Source organism: Felis catus, chromosome D3, assembly GCF_018350175.1.
Source record: "Felis catus isolate Fca126 chromosome D3, F.catus_Fca126_mat1.0, whole genome shotgun sequence".
In the NCBI taxonomy this organism is placed as follows: Eukaryota; Metazoa; Chordata; class Mammalia; order Carnivora; family Felidae; genus Felis; species Felis catus.
In genome coordinates, this window is record NC_058379.1 from 63,502,912 (window position 1) to 63,522,742 (window position 19,831).

Below are 19,831 nucleotides of genomic sequence, written 5' to 3' on the forward strand. Positions count from 1 at the left end.
TAGTCAAAGCAGTGAGTACTTTGTAAGGTAGCTGGCAAAACAAAAAGACTGTCTATCAGAAAGGTATATATGTCACAGACTATGAATTTCTTGGAGCCAAATTCTAGCAGAAGTCAACAGAAAACCAATGGGAACCCAATTATCAGCAAGACACATGGGAAGATTTCAATCTGCAGGGAAGAAAAACTTTTATCTCAGAAGTAAGTATCAGGGAGAGGTTGGTAAAAGGGTACAAACTCTGAGTTATAAGATGATTAAGGTAAGAGGATCTAATGTCTAACATGGTGATTACAGTTGATAATACTGTTTTTAGATAACTGAAATTTGCTAAGAGGGTAGAACTAAGTATTCTTATAAAAAATTAAATATGTGAAGTAATGGGTTATTTAATTAACCCCATGGTGGGAATCAAATAATCATGTTGTAAATTTTAAATATATTATACTTTTATTTGAAAACTAAACCTCAGTAAAGCTGGAAAAAATAAATATTTAAAACTATAATTCCAATTTGTTAAAAATAAAATTCCCTTTTCTAAAAGGTCACATTTCAAATATTGAGGGTTAAAATACAGACATATATTTTGGAGTCACAATATTCAACACAGTACAGGGTATAAGACATCTGACCAACTAGAAACCAAGGTCAGTGGTAAAAAGGAATTTGAGTACCTGTAAACCTATCAAGATAGTGACAAAGAATAAGCAAGTGAGTGAGCAGGGGGTGAATAAGAAAGGAACAAATGATGTAATGGCGGACGTAAGTTGACAGCCTGGGCAAAATGAAGAGGACAAGTTGTCCTTGGGTAGAACTGGAATCCTAGATCAGAGCTGTCAAAACATCACAACAGTGAGTCTGACTTGTTAGCTGGAGATTGGAAGGTATAATATGGGTTCCATAGGGAGGCTGAGTTGGGCTGTGTTTCTCACAAAGTGGTCCACAGATCATTTACCCACATTAGCATTACACTGAGTGCTGGTCACCAGATTCTGCTGTCCCATCACAGACACAACGAGTCTGAATCTACAGATAAGGAATAGCGAAGCTTCAAATTTGATGCTAGATAATTTGTATGGCCACTGAAATGTGACAAATTTTGAGGTAGTTGAAAGCCATGATGCCTCAATTATGGGGTTCAGTGGGTGAGACAGAGATGTAGGCTGGCAAGAGAGATCAAGAGACTTGAGATCCCTTATATAGAGAATAAGTCTGTGTTTGTGGTGCCCACCTCTGCTGCCTCTGTTCCCCTGATATCTGTTCTTCCTCCTTATTTGCTCATTTGTTCTATACCTAAAAATCTTTTCCTCTAGTATCTATTAAGAAAAGATTCTCCAATCTTCAAGACTCCACTCATACTGTTTTGTTTTTCTTTTTTTTGCATGAGTTCTAAGATGATCACCTTTATATTGATGCACAAATGTGTGAGGTAATGCAAGCCTGAGGTGCATTAAGAGCTCAACTTTGGAGTCGTCATTTCCTTCTGGAAATATCACTTAAGCTATAAAAGCATGCTAACATGTTCTGTAATTTGGATATTCCAATCTTAAAAGCAAAAGCCTATCTTGGCAGCATTGCTTTTTCTTTGTAAGGGAAGAAATTCAGGGCAATTTTCTATACATTTCACTCTTTCAGATGAGTTGGTTATAAAATAGCTAAGAAAACATGACCTGAGACATTTATGTAGTTAAACACATCATCAGGAAAGAGTATTTTTTTCAAATGATTACTGTATTTAAGTCAAAGGACAGCATTCAAAAATATTGAAGAAATTTCCATAAAACACCTGGATTACTTAATGTCATTAAAATATGTAGCACCATTTAACAGTTTACATTTTTATAAAAGCTTAGTAAAATATTTCCTCAATAGCATACAATCCCATATATCACTAAATCGAACAAGTTAGACTATTATGAAACTATACAATTTCAAAACAATTAATGAAATTTAATAAATTAAATTAATAAAAATGAATAATTAGAAACTAATTAAGTTATTAACTAAATCTCAGTAATAATATTTAATAATCAATTAGTATAGAGTATGCATTATATTTCTTAATTAATCTAAATTAAGTGTATGATTAAGAAATGTAAGATAATTTATCTTTAATGATGTGCTTTTCATTCTACAAAATTTAATGCTGTATAACTTGGGTAAATTTCTGCTTTTCTTAGCTGGATGGTATTATTACAATACGTCACATGTGGCAGACTGCACAGTCACTTAATGAGTTTTAAAATTAAAATGTCTCTGGAGTTGTTCACAAAACCTACCTTAGAGTCAAGATTCTGTGTGAGAAAGTGAGATTCGTAGTCCATGCCATGAGAGAGGCAGGCAAGCACTTGTTGAAATAAAGCTAATCCCCATATATAAACAATTAGGTTTAGGATGTGCCAGGTTGGCACTGCATGGCTATTGTATACATTGTACCACAGCTATCAGTAAGCAAGAAGCTAGAAAGCACACCTACAATTACCTTTCAGTGAAAGAGTTTCTTTTGATGGTATTGGCTCTATCTAAATATCGTGCCATCATCCCCCTGGTTCAAACTTCTACCACAGACTTCCTTATACGTATAAATATTCTGTGAAACAATTTTCTCTGTTTTAAGATCAATATCAATCATATTTCAGTAAACAAGATATTTGAGGACAGTAGAGATTCAACTTTGTAGGCTGAGGCAGAAGGACTCAACAGTAAAGAGAAAATGTGAAGATGTTCAATGGGAAAAAAAAAATGAATGATACACTAGAAAAAACACCAAGGGATGCAATCAGAAAATAAAGAAGGCTTATCTTTAGCAGTGACTCCCAAAGCATGAAACACACAGCTATCGGCATTCTCAAGACTTTCAGTAGATTCAAGAGGTCAAAACTATTTCCATAATACCGTTAAGATTTTATTTGGCTTTTTTCTCTACTGTGCTGGCATGTGTTCTGATGTGTACAAAAACAATATTGGGTAAAAGGACTGTTGCTTTGGCATGAATCAAGGTAGTGATACCAGATTGAACAAGTGCAGTATCACTTGCTGCCACATACTCATAAAGTTTTAGAATAAACTTGAAGCTGTCAAAATTAATTTCACTAAATATTGACCCTTGAATTAACATTTTTAAGGAAATGTGAAGTGCACATACACATAAAACAGCTCTCTGCTGCCAATATACAATGGTTTTCTTGAGTTAAAGCACTTACACAGCCGGCTGGAGTTATGAGCTGAGATAGCCACATTTTTAGAAAACACTGATTTTGCCTGAAAGAATGCTTAACAGATAAGCCATCGTTATTCAGGTTTGAATACCTGGCATACATTTTCTTGACAATTAAGAAAATGAAATTTTCATTTCAAGGAGTACTACTGACAGTTTTTGTGGCCAATAACAAAACTTAAGCATTCACACAAAAATTAGAATTCTGGCAACCTTGTATCCTCTATCATGAACTTCCCAATTCTAGAAGACTTTTAAAATGAAACTGGTAGGGGTGCCTGGGTGGCTTGGTCGGTTAAGCGTCCGACTTTGGCTCAGGTCATGATCTCACAGTCTGTAGGTTTGAGCCCCGCGTTGGGCTCTGTGCTGACAGCTCAGAGCCTGGAGCCTGTTTCAGATTCTGTGTCTCCCTCTCTCTCTGCCCCTCCCCTGTTCATGCTCTGTCTCTGTCTCAAAAATAAATAAACGTTAAAAAAAATTAGAAAACAATAAAATGAAACTGGTAAGTAAAATTAATGAACCTACTATTTTGATATTATATAATCAAATATGTTACCATTTGGAAGATAGGCATAATTTAGTGAACCAATATTTTCTATCAGACCAGTGTGTGGTATTACAAAACCATGTATATTTTTGTAAAAGGTCTATTTAAAAATGCAAGGTAAACCAATAAATTTTAAGATACAAGAGTATCAAAAATAAATAAACCAACAAACAAGCCACAAGAGTATAAAATTCAACTAACATGGGTATAGATTCTACTTGGCAACTAATTTTTAAGAAAATATCCCTTCTAGGATATCCTGTATCATCAAATACAAATCTCCACCACTACCTGGAAGAACTTTGAAAATATGTTCCCTTTTCTAACCTTGGATTTTTTCCATATACTTACCAAACCAAATGTGCACTGCAGCCTGAATAAAAAAGCAGATATGAGAATTCAGCTGTCTTCTTTTTGGCCAGACATTAGTGAGATTTGCAAATAGTATAAAACAATATCACTGTGAGTAAATTTGGAGGAAAATATAGGTTGATCTTATTTTTAAAAATCAGTTATTGATACTAACATATAATCAGGTTACTATTATTTAAGTAATGTAAAAATAATAAATTTAAAGTTTTGTTTTAATTTTTAATGTGGTAAATATCAATAGATATATATTGATACTTAACCGAGTTTTAATTTTTAATATGGTAAATAGCAATAGATATAGATATTTATTGATATCTGCTTATCTCAGATAAACAGAAGGCCTTGTGGGTCTTTAATAATTGTATGAATGTAAAATAACCCTTGAGAATCATTTGGAATATCTACATAACTTACTGAACCAATGTTTTCCAAGAGACCTTTTCCAGTAGGCTTTATTTTTTTTTTACCTATAAAATGTATATAAATATGTCATGATGATCAGTACATAGACATGTAATGAGTCTAAATTAAAGCAAATTATTATGAATATAAATTCAGAAGAGTACAAGAGGAAAATGATATTATGTAAAGGCCCATAGAATACCCATAGTTCTGTGTTTCACAAACTGGTTGTAGAGTTTATTGATTGGCATTTTATTTTTATGTACCTATAATTTACATATATTCTGTTACATCAACTATTTCAAAATTTTAAAATTAGAAGATTCTAAGTAACAATTAATTAGAAAATAGGAATGGGAAAAATTGGAGGGCAGTTGAAGCATGCTAATGCTATGTTTTCCAAAAAATAAAAACACTCACAAATTTTGGCTTCTCTTGGGAAAAAGATATATACGTTTGTGGAAAACTGGAGGGTAACATATGAGGTATAAACTAGAACTTCCAAACAATAAGAGATAAAAAATAATAATAGTTAACTAAAGACAAGAATGCATTAAAAGAGAGACAAACAGAAATATCACAAATGCAGAAACATAAATTATAATATACCAATAATTATAAAAATGCAAATATATGACATTGTTTTTCAGTCTATATTTTATATTAATACAATATTTTTATATGCTAGTTATAAGACCAATTTAAACCACATGACAGAAGTTAAAGGATTAGAGAAGAGAACTGAAAAAAGCTATAGTAATAGAATGTGGTGTATAAAGCAGCTTTGAAAAGATGGAAAAGGGAAAAATAATAGAGAAGCAATCTGGAGACTTCCAGGGATTATAGTGGAGTAGAGGGTCCTAGACTCATCTCAACCCATGTATACAGCTGGATAGCACCCACATCAGTGTAAATAATCAAGAAAATAATCTGAAGACTGGCAGAATGGACTCCCCACAGCTAAATCTAAAGAAGAGGTCACATCAGAGAGGATAGGAAGGGCAGGCATGTGGTCAGGAGCCATGCAGACCCACAAAGAAATGTAAATATATTGCATGCTCATGGATTAGAGGAAAAGGTATTGTTAAAATATCTATACTATCAAAAGTAATCCACAGATTTAATGCAATCCCCATAAAATACTGAAAATATTTTCCACAGAACTAGAACAATTCTAAAATTTGTATGGAAACACAAAAGACTCCAAATAGCCAAAACAATCTCAAAAAACAAAACTGGAGAGCACACAATCAGATATCAAGATATACTACAAATCTGTAATAATTAAAACCATAGGATATCGACACAAAAATAGACACATAGATCAATAGAACAGAACAGAGCATCTTTGACAAAGGAGGAAAGAATATACTTCGGGAAAAAGGCAACAAATAGTGTTGGGAAAGCTGGACAGCAACATGCAGAAGGATAAAAGTGGACCACTCTCTCACACCATTCACAAAGAACACAAAAAGGACTAAAGACCTAAATCTGATTCGAAGGAGTGCATGCACCCCGATGTTTATAGCAGCATTACCAACAATAGCCAAACTATGGAGAGAGCCCAAAGTGGTAAATGGATTAAGTGGTAAATGGATAAAGAAGATGTGAGGCAGGGGTGTGTGTGTGTGTGTGTGTGTGTGTGTGTGTGTGTGTGTGTGTACATGCTGGAATATCAGTCATCAAAAAGAATCCAATCTTGCCATTTGCAACAGTTTGGTTGGAGTTAGTTTATTATGCTAAGCGAAATAAGTCAGAGAAAGATAAATACCATATGATTTCACTCACATGTGGAATTTAACAAAACAGATGGACATATGGGAGGAGAAATAAAAGACAGAAATCGTAAGAGACTCTTAAAGATAGAGAACAAACTGAGGGTTGATGGAGGGAAGTGGGTGGGGGATGGGCTTGGTGGGTGATGGGTATTAAAAAGGGCACTTGTTATGATGAACACTGGGTATTGTATATAAGTGATGAATCCCTGAATTCTACTCCTGAAACCAATATTGCACTCTGTTTTTTTTTTAATTTTTAAAAATTTTTAAGCGTTTATTTTTTGAGAGAGAGACAGAACATGAGCAGGGAAAGGACAGAGAGGTACGGAGACACAGGATTCGAAGTAGCTTTCTGCACAGAGGCTGATAGGGGGCTCAAACTCAGGAACAGTGAGATCCATGATCTGAGGTGAAGTCAGAGGCTTAACTGACCGAGCCACCCACGCACCCCAATGTTGCACTGTATGTTAACTAACTAGAACTTGAACAAAAATTTGAAAAAAAAAAACCCTAAATCTGAGACCTGAAACCATAAAACTCCTAGAAGAGGGCACTGGGAGTAATTTCTCTGACATTGCCCAACATTTTTCACATATATCTCCTGAGGCAAGCAAAATTAAACAATTGGGACTACATCAAAATAAAACACTTCTGCATAGCAAAAAAAATAATCAACAAAACTAATGACAACCTACTGAATGGTGGAAAAATATTTGCAAATGACATACCCAATAAACGGTTAATATTCAAAATACACAAAAATGTTATACAACACGTGCAAAAAACCCCAAATAATCCAATTTAAAAATGGGTAGAGGACATAAATACACATTTCACCAAAGAAGACATATAGATGATCAACACACACATGAAAAAATGCTCACATCACTAATCATCAGGGTAATGCAAATCTAAACCATTAACGAGATCCCACCTGTCAGAATGGCTAAACTCAAAAAACAAACAAAAAAAAAAACAACCAGTGTTGACAAGGATGTGGAGAAAAAGGAACCCTTGTGTACTGTTGGTCGGAATGCAAATTGGTGCAGCCACTGTGGAAAACAGTATGGAGGTCCCTTAAAAAATTAAGAATAGAATTACCATAGGGGCACCTGGGTGGCTCAGTCGGTTAAGCATCCGACTTTGGCTCAGGTCATGATCTCACGGTCGGTGAGTTCGAGCCCCGTGTCGGGCTCTGTGCTGACAGCTCAGAGCCTGGAGCCTGCTTCGGATTCTGTGTCTCCCTCTTTCTCTGACCCTCCCCCGTTCATGCTCTGTCTCTGTCTCAAAAATAAATAACCATTTAAAAAATTAAAAAAAAAAGAATATAATTACCATAAAATCCAGTAATTCCACTACTTGGTATTTACCCAAAGAACACAAAAACACAATTCAAAAAGATATGTACACTCCTATGTTTATTCCAACATTATTTATAGTAGCCAAATTATGGAAACATCCTAAGGGTCCACTGATAGATAAATGGATAAGGAAGCTATGGTATATAGATACACAATGGGATTTTACTCAACCATAAAGAATGAAATCTTGCCATTTGCAACAACATGGACGGACCTAAAAGGTATAATCCTGAGTGGAGTTGGTCAAAGAAAGACAAATACCCTAAGAGAAGAAACAAATGAATAAAGGAAAAAAAGAGAAATCAATAAACAGATTCTTTATTATAGAGACCAAACTGATGGTTACCAGAGTGGAGGTTGGTACAGAGATGGGTGAAACAGGTGAAGGGGATTAGGAGTACTCTTATCCTGATGAGCACTGAGTAATGTATAGAGTTGTTGAATCACCATATTGTATGCCTAAAACTAATACAATACTACACATAAACTACACTAGAATTAATTTTTTCTTAAAAAGTAATTTGGACCAGAGCAGGACTAAAGTTTACAATGCATTTTGGTGAATTTATAAAAATAAAGTCTTTCTTATTTCATTGATTAAAAAAAAAGAAGCAATCTGGGAGATCCAACAGTTATATACCCATGTGCTTTTAAGAAAATCATCCTATATAGGACACAGTCTAACCAAATTACAAGAAAAAGTGGACAGATCTTCAGTCTTAGTATGTACTTGTCAGATCTCTTTAGTATTTGATATAGTAAAGAAAACAATTATGAAATTTATGTAATAGATTGACCAGCAATACCAGCTCTGTCTTGCTAAAGAAGAAATTGTTAGGCAAATCTCAAAATGCAACTCACAAAGAAAACTTAAAGTGAAAAAAGGAAGTGATAGAATGGATGTATGTATGTACATATGTATGTATATGTGCACATAAAACATAAAAACAAAATTCATCAGAATATGTAAGTAACTCCTATTAACTCATATACAAAGGGTAGGTAACAATAAACATGTGGCAAAGTGTAAAAAGATAACTCATAGGAGGATACAAAAAAGGTACATGAAAAAGTTCCCCCACCTAATTGGCAATCAGGAGAATAGAAATCAAAGCAAAGTGATGACAGATTTTCATACTAGTTAGACTGACAAAAATGTAAAACCCAATAACTAGGATGCAGAAAATGATTTTTAATATATTCTAGAGGGTGTGTAAATTGGTACAATTATTTTGGAAAGCTATTTGTCAATACCCTCAATACCCAGTAAACTATAAATTTGCATGCCTTCACCCAGTTCAGTTTCACTTCAGCCATATCTGCTAAGGTTCTTTTTGCACATGTTTTTGAATGGATGTGCAAAGAAATGTTTGTGGCAGCATTGCTAGTAATGTGAAAAACCTGGTGGAAGCATTTTACAATAGGTCAATATAAATTTCAATGTATTAATTGATTATGCAACCCATTAAAATGCATAAACTAGGTTTATATATATATCAACATATATATCAAAATAATAACCGTGTGTGAAACAAGAACAAGTTGCCTGAATAGATACATAGGTAGACTTGTATACTTACATGTACGAATATGTGTGGGTATACATATGATGTATTTAAATATATACAAATAGGCAAAATTATAATACTTGTTATTTCTAACTACACATGGTTTGTAAATATACAGAAACATGTATTGGTGATTAGAGAGCAGGTAACAGGTAAGGAGGCTTGCTCTAGAACCCAGAACTAGGGATAAAGACTAAGGAAGAAGAACATACGTTTATAAGCAATATTTATCCTTTTATTAAACAAAAATAACTGAGAAAAACGTATACACTCACATTTACGTGTATATAGGCAGATACATATTCTGATATACATATATATATCTGCCTATTCCAGGAGCATTTTCATTTTAAGCCTGTCTCTCTTGGAATGAAAGTTTGCACTCCCTAATATTGAATACCAGGTTCAATAAGCAAGCAGGGAGAGAGGTGTTCTGTGGTTGAGAACAGCCAGCCAGCCTGAATGCACATTACATATTCAGTTATATGCTCTGCCCATTATTATGACTCTATTTTCCATCAGGCAAGAACCAAATAATACAAGTTCTCTTTTATTCTCAAAATAAAAACCAAATCTATCCTGTCTCATAATGTCTCATTTTTTATACAGACACATATGCTGAATATACAGCAAAATAGAACCGTAAAAGTGCTGAAATCATATTAATGTCATTACTGCAGGAATTTCCTAAGAAATGTCATCTTTGATTATATGTCTTTATTCCTTGATCTTTTCTATCTAAAAAAATATAAGAAAAGTATAAATCTTAATTTAAATAGTAGCATGCTATACTTAAGATATTCCAACGATGCTTCTGACATTATTGGTTTCTTAGAGAAAAACCATGTTCTATCCAGCCTCTCCCCTGCTGCTCCTCATGGTCATTTTAATTGCAGATTATTCTAATTTTGTAGTATTACTGATAGATTGGAAGCAGAGGATATACATCATTAATTGCTGTGTAGAGAACACTGCATTTCAAAACCTGTCTTTTTTGGCCCCAGATTTTATCTGTTTATTACAAAAATGGCTTTGTCTCCTCCATTAGGACAAACACTACTGAAAACAATGCAGTATTTCCAATTATTCCTGTTTCCTTATATTACACTCAAGGATTGGACCAAGAGACCTAGCTTTCTGCCTGGTGTCTCTCAACATATCCAGCATCATACTTAGCATTGGTGCTTTAAAGGATGTACACACATATTTTTGAATCACCTTTTCTTAGGATGGTGATGTTCCATGGAATTATCTCAAACTTTGTCTCCATCTTCCCTCAGTTTGTGTCCAGTAAGGGGAAAAAAAAAAAAACACCAAGTATTTCTTTGCCTATTCTTTTTAAACATCTTTCTTCTTTTTTTTTTTTTTTTTTTTTCATTTAGTATAAACTAGTTCGTCCTTCCATTAAGTGCACAGACAAGCTGTGTGGGCAGATGTACACAAAATGGATCCAGCGTGAACAGTGCAGAGGCACTAGCAAGTGGAGAAGTCACAACAAGAAGGGCACACTAGTGTGTGATGTTCACTGAACAAATGGTTTAGTATGCTTATGGTTTAAAATTCAAGGCATGGGAAGTTGGCATGAGAGAGGTGCACAAGGACTGTGTTTAGATGGGATCAGGCGTTGGAATTTACTCCACAGACTATCAGAACAATTGAGTACAAAGGATAAAATTATCATATGCATTTTCAGAAAAACAAACAAAAAGCTCAAAAGCAGGGACCTACTAAGGGTGTTTGACACAGACTGGGAAGAATCTACCATAACCCGGGGCGCCTGGGTGGCGCAGTCGGTTAAGCGTCCGACTTCAGCCAGGTCACGATCTCGCGGTCCGGGAGTTCGAGCCCCACGTCAGGCTCTGGGCTGATGGCTCAGAGCCTGGAGCCTGTTTCCGATTCTGTGTCTCCCTCTCTCTCTGCCCCTCCCCCGTTCATGCTGTGTCTCTCTCTGTCCCAAAAATAAATAAACGTTTAAAAAAATATATATATAAAAAAAGAGAAGAATCTACCATAACCCTTATCCCACCTATATGTGACTTCTGCGCTTCAGATTCTGTGCTCCCTCTCTCTCTGCCACTCCCCCACTCGCACTCAATCTCTCTCTAGTATTAGAATAGAATTATTTAACTTAAAAACAGATCAATAGAATGTACTCAATCTGAACAAAGAGAATATAGACCAAAAGAAAAAATGGAATCATTTGCTGAAGCATTTCAGTAGAGAAGAGGTAGCCTTTTCAGTAAATGGTACTACAGCAATTAGATATCCAAAACAAACCAAAACAACAAAGCAAATAATAATAATAATACACATTTTATACAAGCAATAATTCAAGATAGATCATGCTCTTAAATGTAAAACATAAAACTTCAAGAAAAGGACATAGGTGAAAATCTTTGAGACCTAGGACTAAGTGGTATTCTTTGATTTGATACCAAAATTATGATTCTTTTAAGTAAAGAATGGACTTCAACAAAATTAAAGTTTTTCCTGCAAAAGAGCTTGTTAAAAGAACAAAAAGCAAATTACAGACTGGGGGAAAATTTTTGCAAATCGTATATCTGACAAAGGCCTTGAATCTTGAGTTTACAAAGAATTCCTCAATGCTTAATACTAAAAAAAATAAATAAATAAAAATAAAAAAAATTAAAAAAGGAATAACCCCATTATAAAATAGTCAAAGGACATGCACAGACATTTCACTGAAGAGGCTATACAGATGGCAAATAAACACATGAAAAGATGTCTATTATTATTAGTCATTGGAGAAATGCAAATTAAAACCATAATGGGATACCACTATACACCTAACAGAATGTCTAAAATGAAAAATAGTGATAACATCTAATGCTGGCAAGGGTGAGAATGTAAAATAAGTACAGACACTCCGGAAAATATGTTGGTATCTCCTTTCAAAACTAAAAATAGATGCATCCTAAGGCCCAGAAATTTCACTCTTGGGCCTTTATCCCAAGGAATTATAGACTTGAGTTCATGCAGGAATTTGTACATGAATGTTCACAGCAGCTTTATTTATAATAAATGAAAGCTGGAAACTACCCAAATGTCTTTAAAGGGTGAATGGATGAACAAACTGTAGTTATATCCAAACTGAATGTTATTCAGTAATAAAAAGGAACACATTATTGATAAACAAAATTTGGATGTACTTCAGGATATAGTGCTGAATGAAAACAGCCAATCTCAAAAGGATGCATACTGGGTGATTTCCGTGTGTAACAATCAAGAAATGAACCATGTGTGCAGAGATGGAGAATGGACTGGTGGACTGATGGTTGCTGGGGGTTAGAAATTGGGGTAAGTAGCGAATGGGTATGGCTGTAAAGGAGTAACATGAGGGAGTCTTAAGGTAATGGTACAACAGGGTATCTTGATTGTGGTGGTGGTTATACAGGCTACATAGGTGATAAAACTGCATATAATTATACAAATATACGCCCAGATGAGTGTGTTATAACTAGTGAAATTCAATATTCTCTATGGATTGAACAAATATCAAGTTCTTGGTTTTGATATTTTATAGTTACGTAAGAAAATAGTACTGGGGATGCTAAGAGAAAGGTGCACGGGTCTTTACACATTTGCTTGTAACCTCCTGTTCTGTATAATTATCTCAAAACACATTTTTAAATATTTTTTATTTATTTTTGAGAGAGAGAGAGAGAGAGAGAGAGAGAGAGAGAGAGAGAGACAGAGCACAAGCAGGAGAAGGACAGAGAGAGCGGGAGACACAGAATCTGAAGCAGGCTCCAGGCTCTGAGCTGTCAGCACAGAGCCCGAAGTGGGGCTCCAGCTCACAAACTGCAAAATCATGACCTAAGCCAAATTCAGACATCTAACCGGCTGAGCCCCCACGCGCCCCTCTCAAAACAAATATAAAAGCAAGATGATTATGTAATTTCCCAAACATGTGTTCGAATAAAGGGTAAGAGTTCCCAGTGTGCAAACAGGAAATGTTCCTCTTTCAGAATATCGGTTTCCTTTGCTACTGAAAAGTTTACTTCAGAAAACTTGCCTTTACTAAGACCTACATTAGTATCTGATTTTCAGATTCTTTTCATCAAAATGAAATCTAATGATGATTTTCACTTTTACAAAATACTCTTTACTTCCTTGCTTTATGTCCTTTCAGTTTACAAAAGGTTTTATAGGAACACTGTACTTTCAGATAACAAGCAAAACCTGTTTTTGTAATTCAACCTATAAATATCATTCTTTTGGATTTACAGGATCGTCTTGGTCTCTATGATACCTATACTTATAGCTGCACAAACACACTGAGGGTTTTTTTTGGTCTGTTTTCAATACAACCAGAAGCCTGAGAACTAAAATTATCACAAATGTCAGAGTTTGGCTATACCAGGATACCTAGGAAAGGGCAAGGAGGGCAGAAATCTCAAATAGAATAATAAGAATTTTAAAACTTCACCTACTCAGTATTTCTTCTGAGGAAGTTAAGTGATTGGTCTGAAAATTTTTAAGAGATATGAACAACTTTGTATCTGGGATTTCATTTCAAAGCCCCAATCTTTGAAAGCTTTAAGCTTTTCTTTATACTTCCCATAAAGCTTTAAGCTTTTCTATATACTTCCACTGACTTGTCAATTTTACAAATGTGGCCAATGATCCATGAAAACCAAACAATTCACTGTAACACCATTTAAATAAGGAAGGGAAGCAAACAGTTATGTCACTTCAAACTGAGGAGACACAACCTCTGTTCCAATGAAACATGAAACTGCCAAATGGGAAGCCATTTAGTCACAGGTGCACAATATATGCAGTAAAATTTAGATTTTCTTATGACATATTTGAATGGAGAAGTGGATTTAATTTAGGATATTTTCATCACTGTTCTTTTTGTATCAGTTTTTAAAATTTTTATTTTTTATGTGTCTATGTACATACGTGCGTGTGTGAGAAAAAGAGCATGTGTGTTTTTCTTTCAGGTCTCCAATATCTCATTTAAGACTTTAAAAATGCTTATAGGGTCTAGATTCTCTCTTATGGAGTCTGAAGTATAAATGATCTCATGTCTTTCCATCTATATTCCTTCTAGCCCTGTGGCTCTCTAGCTTGCTGCAGAATCACCCCATTTGTTCAAATAGATTTCTGTGCCTTCTTCCCATTGTTTCTGATTTACGAGGATTAGGATAGAGGCTGAGAATTTGTGTTTCCCACAATGTTTCTAGGTGATACAGATTCATCCTCATTCAGGATGAGGCTGTCCATACATGGAAAAATTAACTTTTCTAAAATGGCAAAACATCATTTTAGGTCTTTCTCATTTATTGTCATTTTTTTACTCAGTTTGACTTAGTTCATGATCTAACAGAAATTCCTAACATTGATTCCTCCAAAGCTTTGTTCAAAATTCAGTTACTTCAAGATGGCTATTCTGTTCCACATTTGAAAAGTAGGAAAATAATTTCAAAATACATTTTGCAAAATCTGTGCACTGAAGCCTATACACTGCAGTTAAAAAATTCACTGGGCCTTCTCCCAGTTTTAACCACCTTTCCTTTTGACACAATACCTAAATATTTGATTTGGTAGGGTCTAAATTGTGAAACCTGTTAGAATAACCCAAAGAATAAACAATCCAGGTGAGGGATAAGGATGGTAGTACCTCGTATTTATTAAGTCCCTAGTTTGTACCAAGGACTATGCTAATCTAATAACATTATCTCATCTACTACCTAAAAACCTGTGAAAGTAATATTATCCCCATTCTACAGAAGCAGACACTGAGAGGGATTTGGTAGCACATGGTACTGGTTAGAGATCAACGCTTGTGAAGGAAGGAGTAGGAAGCTGGATTGGATACAGGGAGAAGGTCAATGACAATGCAAGCCCAACGGAGTCTTTGCCAAACCGGCATGGGGATCTGGAGCAAGATTTGCTTGTCGCAGTGTCCCACTGGATTGCAATGGCTGGAAATTTTTGCCCATGCCTCATTGCAAGTGGGTATCCCTGGGAAGGGTAGGACCTCAGTCAAGGAGGCTTTGTTACTGAGGATGACCCTGAAGCATCTGACAGCTGAAGTGATCTACTGACTATGTCTCCTATCTCTGTGCTGGGAGGGATATACTTTTTTGAAGGAGAATTTGGGTGTTCATCTTGAGTTTGCCACTCATGCGTCCAAGGACACAGTGATTGTCTCAGTGAATATTCAAGCTCAGGACTATCTGGTTCTTTTGATGATATACTTTGTTATTTTCTAAAATGTATTTGCTAAATATAGGTCTTCACTTTGTCTTGAGGAGTCTCATCATGGACACCCACTGTGTTGTGTGACAGTGCAACAGTGCCCTCTGGTACCACTGAATGATGTAGCAGTTTGTCCATACATGAAAGGTCTCCAAACTTCACTGTAATTTTGTCACCTGTCATCCTGTCAGCGTGCTGCATGAGTATGGAATTCATGAATAGTCCATTGCTTTTACCCAAGCTGCCATCATCCTTCATCCTGATGACTAAATCTCCTGATTGGTATTCCTGCTTCCATTCTTGCCCTCCTCCATCAACTAGATGGACAATGAAAACTCATTCTTGCCACACCTCTGCTCAAATATTTCAAAGAATTTTCTTCCCATGTGTGTATTTATAAATATATAAATATATTTATAATTATAAATATTAGAAATAAATATAAACAAATTTGCATATAATTTTACTCACGACACCATTTTTGTAGTGTGTAGTTGGTACATACATGCACAAATTGATCATTATCTGTCTCCCCTACTATAATTTCAGATTCTTAAGTTTGAATTTGTCATGCTCACTCCAGAACAACCAGATTCTAAAAACGTGCCAGTTACCTATTGAGTAATTACTAAATATTTGGTAAATAAATTGGATTAAAAAATAGTTTCAGCAAAACTCCACCTCCAAATTCTAGTTTCAAAACTTACCCATCTAGATAAATTACATCAAATTCTAAGCTTTTTTCCCATTTTAATTGGAGTTAATATATTTGGATGTGTAATGAAATGAAATAGCCTATCAAGAAGATGCTATGGAAAGGATAAGTAAGGCTAGATAATTGTCAAATTTAAATGTGTATTCCCATTACATTGCATGAATTATCAAAACTCTTTTCCCACAAAAAAACCCTCATCATTTGGAAAAATGTGTTTGCATGAATTATCTAATATACTGATTAAAGATGAAGTATTACTCCTTTGCACTTTTAAAAACTCGAATGGCATTTGCAACTACTGCATTATAACATATCCAACATACTCTGGTACATATTTATGCTTTGTGTTTGACCAAGTGTGTGTCTTCAAGGTAGGCCCTATCTATCAAATTATCCTGAGGATGCTTGATATACATGTGCCAGGCAGGCTGGTCTTCCCAACTTCTCCTCCTCAACACTCCATGCCTTGTGCACACTCACAGCCCTGGTTCACATTGCCTATTCTCTACACCTACTTTTGTTGTTCCTTCCCCGAAGGACTGTCATCATTCACCTGCTCCTTCCTACCTGGTCAGGATGCCACTCCATTCAGCATCTCCCTTCCTCAAAATGTTGCCAACATTGATTTTTCCTGGTTTTCAACGACAATTGCACTTATGCATGTGTCATATCATTCAACATTTAGTTCTGTTGTTTAATACAATGTTGTACATCACATGCATTGATCCTTTCAGAAGAGAAAGTCCTTGAGGACAGAGACTGGCTTACTCATTCCTTTACTGTGTCCCCAAACTGCCACCGCTCTGCCAAGGGAAGTACATGCTTGACAAAAACTCTAAATAGATGTTTTTCTTAACACAGAAATTTCTGATCTCTACAGCTTTCATATGCCCCTCTCAATAAAGGAGTTGAACTATTTTCACTACGTAGATAACTGAAGAATAAACAAAGGTCTTTCATATTTCCAGATCTGCATTCGAAGAGTTAGGCTGTGGAAAGCTGAGTTTCAAGACTTCAAACTGAGTACTAAGCTGCAATTAGACTGTCAGCACTGAAAGGTTTGTCATGGTCTACCTTCAGTATAAAACAGTTTGTGGTCTACAACAGATATAAAACTTTCCTAACCCAGCTTTCAGATCTTTGGGACTCACTCCATTTATAGCACCATTTTTACTCTGTAGAATTTTGCAAAAACAGAAAAAAGGCAGAAATTATTACTTTCCACTCCCCAGTGTGACAGCAGAAGACCCAATAGGGAGAAAGGCCACGCAAGCTCAGGGACCTATTGAAGCCTAGGACTTTAAAAAGGGCCTTAGAATAGTCTGGCTGGACTCAGGACAAGATGGTGCCCCTGATTAGAGAACAGTGCCTTTCAGTAGTTTTGAGCACCATTTCCTTGCCCTTAATTTTCCTCACATTCTTCCCAACTCTGGCTATTACTGCCTTGTCCAGCTCCTTGCCCTGGAGCTCCTCACTCCACCTCCAAAGAGCTATTGTTCTGCTCCTTCCTGCTCCAGTAAAATGCAATTGTTTATCTTCTATCCTCTCAGGAGCATGCTAAGATCCCGAAATGAATATAACAAATTTCATGAAAAACAATAATGGTTTGCAGGCCCAAATTATAAAATAGTGAGATTTTAAATCAGAGACACTGGACATGTTCTCACAGCCCTAACTAGCTATGTGACCTTGAGCAAGTCACTGAATGTATTGAAGTTTCAGACAACTCATAGGTAAATAGGTACCATAAAGGAGCCTACTTTGTGGCCTTATGGTAAAGATGAAATAAAATTATGTGTGCTAAGTGCCTGGCACAGAGTGTTGCAATACTAAATGCATCATCAGGATCAGTGTCAAAATGAATATTGTTGTCAGAGAAAATACTCAAAGTTAAACAGAGCGCTTCAATATATTTTCTTAAAGACGTCATTTATGATGAAGGACATCAGGCAACAAAACGTGTTTCTTTTTCTTGGTAAAAAGGGACTTGGAATTCACCAAGATGGATTCAAAATGTAGCCACCCACTCTACCACACAAGCATGATAAGAAGCAGCTGTTATCATCAGCACTTCCCTTTCAACCACTTTCTATGAGGAAGAAGAGCTGTCAAGTAAAAACCCTGCTTCTCTGCCTCCTAACACTGAACATAAGCACTAGCATGATTTCCTTCAGAAGCTTCCAGAGTTTAACATTATCACTCTAGGACTCTTCACAAAACTCCTTTGAGCTATAGATGATGCAGGTGTCAACATCTTTGTTTTGGGGGGGAAATGTGGAAAAAACCCAAAACTAAAATGGAGACCTATCCTTTAAAGACTGATGTAAGAAAAAGAGTACATGTGATCAGGGTTTTAGTCTTAAATTTGTCACTAACAGCAGTATTTTATTAAAATCAATTTCTATCCGTATACTTACTTCTCAAATATCCTCATCCATCAACTGCTTGCCTTACAACTACACGGGGCAGTTACAGGATTAAAATAAAGTGAGAATTGAAAGCATTTTGAAAAAGAAAAACCACTCTACAATTATAGGAACAATTATTTCTATCACAAACACCACAGCCAGAAGCCAAATTTGCATATCAACACTTCATTATTGGAGACATTGGTACATGAGCAGTTTTAAAAAGATTGTAATTTGAGTTTTCATGGTTTTTGCACTTTCTATGACTATCTTGTTTACTTGCTTTTATCTAAAAGGGAAAGTATGTCAAATCTGCTAAATTACTCAGCTTAATATTATTTTTGTTATTTGTTTCAGTGATGTTTGTGATGCCTGTGAGTCACATCACTGCTAATCTGCAATTACCCAGGCTGAGACCGGGTATCTGTTGAACACCTTTGATCCTGGGAAAGCAGAAGGAGAGCCAGGATGGGGAGAGGAAAGCAAATGCCAGCCAGTGTTGGAATCATGGAGAGAAATCATTCTGCAGACAATGTGATTAACTTTTGCCTGAAGATGTTTCCCTCATGTTCTCAAATGTACTGGCTTACAAGAGTCACTTGTAGCTCTCTTGACTGGCATTCAATTAAAGGTTTATGTTTCCTAGAAATTCTGAGAAGTACAGTTAAATGTGGTCATGTAATCACTGATGGTATATTTGCATCTCAGGGTGCTCCCACATGTCATTTCCCACAAGTCCTAAAAGAAAATAAAAATTAAAAAAAAAACCTAGAACCTCCCCACTCTTCAGAGGAGTATCTGAAGAGTTCACCACTAGACCTATACCTCTCATTTTTTCTTTCCTTTTTGTCAAGTATCACAGAAGAGATTCATATTTCACTGGTGAGATAAACTTGAATTCCTATCTCATAGAAATGTAACCATGTCATACTAAACACTACTTTGGGGGAAAAAAATAAAGCAATGCAGAAGAACAGGTACAGAGGAGACAAATATTATAGCTCCTAAAAAATAGTCAGCTGCCACTTTAGGATGCTTAGATTTTCAAGTCAGATATACAAAAAATGCCACTACAAAAATGTACTGCACGAAATCGTAGAAATTTTGTTTCTGTATTAAAAATAGATTTATAAGCATTGGCTCCATATGAGATATTTTCACTTGAGAAAACTTAAAAGTCATCTGATACAAAAATACAAATATATTTAACACTTAAAGTAGGAGTAAACTGTTTT

At 35.4% G+C, this 19,831-nt stretch overlaps 1 protein-coding gene across 10 annotated transcripts in view; it reads right to left on the reverse strand.

Annotated features, from left to right (window-relative positions):
• The window catches only part of RIT2 (Ras like without CAAX 2), a 446,014-nt gene that overhangs the window by 170,467 nt on the left and 255,716 nt on the right, over positions 1-19,831 (reverse strand). The window contains exon 5 of one of the 10 annotated variants that reach the window (XM_045042158.1): positions 18,767-19,334. The exons of the other annotated variants lie outside the window; for them this stretch is intronic. Within the exon in view, the coding sequence (XP_044898093.1) occupies positions 19,239-19,334 (96 nt within the window). The 3' untranslated portion in view covers positions 18,767-19,238. Of the gene's footprint in view, positions 1-18,766; positions 19,335-19,831 lie in introns of those variants that run through there. 10 annotated transcript variants of the gene reach the window in all.